At 38.0% G+C, this 7,743-nt stretch overlaps 1 protein-coding gene across 2 annotated transcripts in view; it reads right to left on the bottom strand.

Moving 5' to 3' along the window:
• Positions 1-5,240: 5,240 nt before the first annotated feature.
• Positions 5,241-7,743, bottom strand: part of Ptpmeg (protein tyrosine phosphatase Meg) — a 595,691-nt gene continuing 593,188 nt past the window's right edge. The window contains exon 26 of one of the 2 annotated variants that reach the window (XM_089247198.1): positions 5,241-6,344. In XM_089247198.1, coding sequence (XP_089103324.1) covers positions 6,310-6,344 — 35 coding nt within the window. In that variant the 3' untranslated portion in view covers positions 5,241-6,309. The remainder of the gene's footprint in view (positions 6,345-7,743) is intronic. The other variant, XM_089247192.1, reaches the window with a different exon arrangement.

The raw sequence follows: 7,743 nt of genomic DNA, 5'->3' as shown, positions 1-7,743 counted from the left end.
AAATGGATTCTGGCAGTTACCACTTGATGAAGAATCATCATTTTTAACAACTTTCACAACACCTTGGGGAAGATATCGATTTTTAGTTTTACCATTTGGACTAAACAATGCCCCAGAAGAGTTCCAGAGGGTCATGAATGAAATTTTTGAAGATGATCCAGAAATAAATCCATACTTTGATGACATAGCCCTTGGATCTTCATCCATGCAAGAACATTGTCAGTTACTCTGTCGGATCCTGGCACGAGCCAGAGAAGCTAATCTTAAGTTCAATATTGAAAAGACACAATTAGCCTTAACAACAGTCAATTATTTGGGACATATAATGCCTGATACTGGAATAACTCCAGATCCCAGAAAAGTTAAGGCCATTAACGAGTTTGCTGTTCCCAAATGTCGTGAGGATCCACAAAGATTTCTTGGAATGACAACGTATCTAGCCAAGTTTACTCCTCACTTGTCTAGTTTAACTCACTCGCTACGTCAGCTATTAAAACAAGATACTGAGTGGTTGTGGGATGAAAATACTTAACATGATTTTGACAAATTGAAACAAATGATAGAGCAAGCTCCATGTCTACAATATTTTGATGTGAAAAAGTCAGTGACGGTTTTAGTGGATGCCAGCCAGCATGAATTAGGAGCAGTTCTCCTACAAGATAACAAACCAGTTGCATATGGATCTGCTACACTTACAGCAGCTCAAACACGCTATGCACAGATCGAGAAAGAACTGTTAGCTGTGATCTATGGACTTGAACATTTCAATTATTACACCTATGGAGGACCAGTAGTTGTTCAAACCGATCACAAGCCCCTTCTAGGGTTGAGTAAAAAGCAATATGACTTAATCTCTCCCAGACTTCAGCACATGCTGTTGAGATTGAACAAATATGATGTTGAACTTAAGTCCATACCTGGGAAAGAGCTTGTAACTCAAAGATTGCAGATGCCTTGTCAAGAGCTCAATCGCCAAATGATAAAATTCAACAGGATTACAAGCAAGAAGCAGCTGTCTCGATTAATCTCCTTGCATGTGCTACACCCAATAAGTGGCACGAATATGCTTCGATGACAGCAAGTGATGCAGAGCTGCAAGATGTGCTTCATCTTGTTCAAAAGGGATGGCCAGAAAAGAATAGAACCAGAGCAGCAGCTCAGCCTTACTGGCACTGTAGAGATGAGCTGTATTATTCTAAAGAAAGAATAATATGCAGAGGCCAGAGACTTGTCCCACAAGTTGCAAGACCAGAAGTCTTGGAAAAACTGCATGTCTCGCATCGAGGTATTATTGCTTGCAAATTGAAAGCTAGAGAATATTTCTACTGGCTGAAAATAAATGACGATGTGGAAAACTACATCAATAGATGTAAAGAGGGCAAATTCTAAAGAAGTCCTGTTCAAACAAATTCTGCCTGGAAGACCATGAGAAAAAGTGGCATGTGACTTTTTCTACTTCAGAGGTCAACAATATCTTATGATGATCGATTATTTCTCAAAGTACATAGAAGTTAAAAACATGAAGAGTACTAATGCAAAGGCAGTAAGAGAAGCAATGAAAAGCATCTTTGCAAGGCATGGAATACCAGAAGAACTGGTGAGTGACGGAGGGGCACCATTTAATGCAGAAAGCCTTTGAAAATTTTTCAAAGAGTGGAACGTGACACACAGTGTTACTTCACCTCACTTTCCCAGAAGCAATGGCCTCTGTACAAACTTTGAAGAAGTCTCTCACAAAAGCTCTAGAAGGAGGTAAAGATCTACATATGGTCCTACTGGATTATAGGATACAACCTACACAGGATCCTCCTTCTCCGGCTGAACTGCTGATGGGCAGACGATTATGATCCTTTTTGACAACTCATCCTCATCAACTCAAGCCAAAGTTTTCTACAGCTGAAGCCAGTAAAATCTTGAAAACCAGACAAGCATATCAGAAGGAAAGATTTGACAAACATACAATGCATCATCCTGAACTCAAGGGTCTGGTTCAAGAAAAGACCTCGTGAACCATGGCAACAAGGTGTCATAACCAAGACAGGACTGAAACCGCATTCCTATATCATCGAGGGAAAAGATGGAGGTACATATCGAAGAAATAGACACCACGTAAGAGAAGACAGAACAACTAATGAGAAGATCACCAGAACAGTTGAAGATTTGTACCCTTTAATGGCAACTAAAAAGATGGCATCTTCAACTTCAGAAGCAGGTCAAATCCCGAGAAGATCAGAGAGGACTGTAGTTAAACCCATACGTTATAGACAATAAATTAAATATTCAACTATAATAGAACTTTAATGTTTCTTTAAAAAAAAAGAAAAAGGGGGCATGTAATATATCTACTACTTAATAATACCATTTGTAGATGGCAGCACCATCCTGCCTTGTAAGATGGTGATGGTAATAAAGAAAGGCAGTCATGCTCTTGTATCATGCTAACTGGTTGTAGCAATCTATGTCCATTGCTATAGTTAGTGGACCAAACAGTAAATAGCCAAGCAGACAACAGCAGAAACTGTAGCAAGATGTTTCTTTTCGGGCTAGATCAGCTATTTTGGTACCCCTGAGACCATCACTAGTGATCAAAGTCGTCAGTTCCTTGTTTTGAGCCCTTGCTACAATTCTTGGTATTAAAAGAATTTGTACCACACCGTATCATCCGGCAGCAAATGGCTGTGTTGAACGTTTTCATCATGACCTGAAGACTGCATTACGCTGCCTCGAAACTGACCACTGGACCAACATGCTTCTTAAAGTTCTTTCAGGTGTCTTTTTATCGTGAAGTGATCCAGGTGTTCTGGGCATTCTTCCACGCTCCTGTGTGAAGGAGGACGTCAGAGCTTCATCAGCAGAACTCATCTATGGAATGCCACTTTACTTACCTAGGGAGTTTTTCCAGCTCTACAACGATGTTCCACCCGATGAATTTGTGGAAACACTCAGCAAAACTACATCAAATTTGTCCAGTTCCTACAACCATATATGCCCCAAAGCAGAATGTGCCAAAATCTGCAATGTACGTCACAGAACAATTTGGAAGAATTTTAAGAAAAGTGAAAAAAAAACCACATTTATGGGGATTTTTCCCACAGTAAATTTCCAGTTTGCTGAGGGGTCGTCGCAGAACAGTGCTAAACATTCTGCTTTGGGGCATATATGGCTCATACAAAATCTTCTGGATCCAGCTCTAGATGACTGTTCTCACGCTTTCGTGTGATGTAACGCAGTTAAGCCTACCTTGTGGCCGCCTTTTAATGGGCCCTACACTGTCATCAGCAGAGGGGACAAGACATTTCACATTGCAGTTCCTGGACCGTGTCACTTCCATAAGTGTTGACAGACTGAAACATGCCTTCTTGCTAAAGCCAAAGGACATAATTTCGGTCCCACGGAAGACTATCCTCAGGCCAAGAAAAAAAAAGGAACTGCATTCCAGAAAGAAAGTATATTTTAACGTATAATTTGTCTAGAGCCTGTGATCCTCTCGACTGGGAGGGGGGGGGGGACATTCATGTGGGTCATGCTGTGCTCTATCATCTGCAATTTCCGACTGAATGTGGACTAGCAGATTCCACAAATGTAGGCAGCCTGATGGACACGACCTTGCCGCTGCTTGAAGTTGGTGACTTTGTGTGTATATGAAATGGCTCTGTACCAACCCTTTTCAACTATATTATTATTCTTTTTATTGTTATTACTTAGTTCAGTGTGGCAACATGTATTTTCATGAAGTCAAAGCCGACGATCACTGTTTTTGTTTACATTTGTATTATTGGTACGCCCATCACATGCTCCCACTATTATGTTTGTAATAATTATATAAATTGTGAATAAAACATGTAAATAATTAAGAATCAACTTGTGCGCTTGCATACTGAACAACTGCCAGTAGCTGTTCAGCAGATATTAGCTGTAAGCACTGCTTGCGGAGCTGGCAGACGGCATATTGGACATTACTAAGTCCACAGAAGTCAGTTCAATCCAGCTGTGTCCAATCGATACAAGATTATCCTAACCATGTAGGCACATGCTGTTTAGAAAAGCAATTTATTTACACTCACACATTACAACTTGGAAAAAACAATGCCTGCAACACAGCCTGGATGCCATGATTGCTTCTTCTTCCCTCAATACTCTTGAACTCACTCTTTTTGAGAGCGGATCTCAGGGGTTACATACATTTATGGGGGTGGTCGGCCCTGACCGTTATAACCGTATATTAGGTAAAGTATAATAGTAAATGAAACGAAAACAGTATAACACATATACTTATTTATCCTAACTACTACTACTACTCTCTCTCTCTTATCGAGAGTAGGTACAAAGTATATTTCTCTTACATGTGTAAAGTAGAAAGATGAATCAATGGAGGTAAAAGCAATATTTTTTCATAGGTTGCAGCAAAGCTTCAGGATGAAGAGAGAGGAAAAAAAACAGAGAACTTGTTTGAATTTATTCCACTGGCGTTTCAATGCAATATCACATCTTTGATAGTAAAGTAGTTAAACAAGTTAACTGCGGTTTATTTTTAATGCTGGCATCTAACGAGGTTTGCATTCACTGGTACTCAAAAATGATATTAAGCATCCCAACACCCTGAGGGTTGCTGCATCGGGTGGCAGATCATTGAGCCAAAAGAACCCATTGGTTTCATATGACAGCACGAGCAGTCATGACAAATAAAAGGATAGATTGCTTCATTTTTAATCACTAATAATCTTAATCACAGATAAAGGGTAATATTGTGCTTGCTATGCCATCTTCTTCACCGAGCCTTTGCACGAGAAGTCACAATGAAATAACAGCAACATTACAAAGCTCATCAATACTTTTTAGAAAGTTCATTCATAGACATTGTTTATTTGGATTGCGATACCGCCAACCCCTGCAACAATCTTTATTACAAAGTGTTAACAAACCAAGGAACATTGATTATGAAAGCATTGATTATTTAACAGAATAGGCACCAACTCGAAATAGGAATTCTTGGCTCCAAATCAATAAAACCCAACCAAACATTTGGAGATAAGATGCCATTTCATGTGAAGAAATTGCCTCTTCGACTTTAAGCATTTGCATTCCCCTCTTCGTCCTAACCAGTTCATGCCCTGATGCTCTGTCTCACTGAAGAGGATTTTTTGCAGGTGGTCAAAGAGGATAGGCCTACTGGAAGCTGTGCGTGTATGTGTTGTGAACTGTTTCTGTGTAATGCTAGTTATGTGTAGTGTTGCGATCTGCAGTCAATTTTTATGATTATGAGTGAAGTGTAATGATTAAATAATTGTATCAGTGTAGGCCTGTTTGCTCTCTTTGGTGAGGCTTTTCAACAGAGAGATCGGCTTGCATTCATGCCTCAAAGTTGGGAACCATAGAAAACCAATTTCAGCCAACCATCATTGTGGCAACAGTGGGGTTCTAACATGTGCATTCTGGCTGTGACAAGGGTCTTGTGGGATCATGGGGTGGAAAGATATAAATATTAATTATATTCCAGGATATATAAGGATGCATAAAGGTTCAGATAAATTTGAATTACCAGATGTGATGAAATTCTACCAACAACCCTAGTGATATCGGCTCATCTGTTGCTTAGCTGGGGCCGGAACTAGAGGAGTATAAGTAAAGTAAGTGACACTACCCTGGATGGGAAACTTTTGGGGGTGGCAAATTAGGGAAGGAATTGATTCTGCCCCCACAGCCACGAAGTCCTTCTCTCATTTTTGGCGATTTCTACATTCAAATATATTAGTTCTCATGAATACACTTATATACATGTAATTTTCTTTGGTTGGATTCAGGAGAGATCGAGAAACCGCTTTCTAAGTTGAAGTCCAAAAATGTAAACAATATTTAAAAAAAAAATTTATTTCGTATTTCAGTACATACACAGCCCTTAGTAAAATAAATGACATTTAAAATAGGCACATTATTTAAATACCTATTCTAATTGAAAGTATGTTTCTATAGCCAACGGTTTACAAGTTATTTGAGATGAAACAGACTTAAGTTTCTAACCTGTATTGTATACATAATGTACTTTGTGGCACAATGCAAAGACGGGATTCTTTCAAGAGATGAAGTATCAAGAAAACAGTACACATATAGAATTTACATACAAAGTACATGTATAATGAACTGTACATATATACACATGATTACAACACAGTAGTCATATAACAACAAAATAAGATCATTTCTCTTTTGAGTTTCTTGTCAAACTTAGTTTCTTTTTTTGCTTTGAATGATCAATCATTCATCTGTTCTTTCCATTTAAGAATGTCATTTTTATTCGCAGCTGTATGAACATCACTGATATGCTGGTAATGGTTTTACAATGTTTTCTGAAAAACAAAATTACCATTTCAATACATATCACACCAGAAAACCTGTATTCCTACACATTTGAAAATAAGAAAATTATGTAATGCTTATATGCCCACCATGTCCCAAGTACTTACTGTAAGTCTCTCCAGTGACTAATTTCTCATATATTGGCATGTTTTGAAACCATGGCAAAATGATTGCTTTTGTGATAGTTGAAATTGAATGAAACTGTCATGTTGGTTTGATGGATTTTTTTAACAGAGGTCATTGGGGGTTCACAGAATAAGGATTGCTGTTATTTATTGGCCACTTTATTTTTTTATCATGGGAAACAAAGTACTTTGCTTTCTTTACATTCGAATCCAGCACAAAATCTTGCAGCACAATAATTATAAACGTTAAATTGGTTTATTAATTTTTCTTTTGCGTAGTTTGAGGGTTCAACAAGTACAGTAGCCATTAAAAACTTCTGTCTGGATGGAGTATGTATGATAATCCTATGATTGTATTGTGCTCAATGTTTTCTGATGGATTGTTTCCATAGAATATATATATAGTGCATAGCCAATTTGCGTAAATTTGCCTGTTTTTCTTTGGTACTTGATTATATTACATTTTTCTTTTATGTTAATATTGATAAACTGAACATTTTACATCAATTCTGCCTTGATTTTGATCTTCAATTAAACTTGGAAATACTCGAATTATGGTCTGCAGAAGAGGTGGACGCCTGAAAAAATGTGAACATTGGTATTTTGTTGATAGAGAAATTTCGACAGTGTCACAGTACACTTATTTAGGCCTACCCTTCCAATATACAGGCATGTTTCACTCTGCAAAGCTCCACTTTGTTGCAAAAGCAACATCGGCCAGTAAAGCTGTATGGCCAGTTCTGACTATCTCTCGAACTTCCTCCTTGAAAGCAGCTATAACGCTATTTCAATCATTAATAAGTTCAACAGCATTGTAAAGTGTTCAAATTTAGGCTGTGTTAAATACCAAGGTGACATTGACACTTTGTTTAGTTCTTTTGTCCGTAGATTTTTCACTCTCTCAAAACTGATACCACCTTACATGATTCAAGCTGAACTAGGTCAATCGAGCCTGAGTATCATAATCAAAAAGCGTATTCTAAATTTTTGGCTTTGCATTTTGAAAATGAATGAGAAGAGACTAACGAAGATAAGCTTTCTTGGCCTTTGAAAAAAGGGCTAAGCACAACTCAGATTCTAAATATAATTGGGTTTGCTCTCTCTGGGATATCCTTGATAATGCTGGTTTCTCCTTCCTCAAACTTGAAATTAACTATCTAATTGCTAAATTCCACTACCATTTATGATATCAAATCTGAAGGATCAAGATGCTCAACATGTTTTATCTTGAATTACTAATTCCGTTCGTTTCCCTCTCTATAAA

This window comes from Pholcus phalangioides, unplaced genomic scaffold, assembly GCF_987345545.1.
Source record: "Pholcus phalangioides strain wild (caught in Gottingen) unplaced genomic scaffold, Ppha-v1.0 ptg000003l_1, whole genome shotgun sequence".
Taxonomy (NCBI): domain Eukaryota; kingdom Metazoa; phylum Arthropoda; class Arachnida; order Araneae; family Pholcidae; genus Pholcus; species Pholcus phalangioides.
Note: the sequence above shows the minus strand (reverse complement) of the source record. Positions and strands in the feature narration are given on the sequence as shown.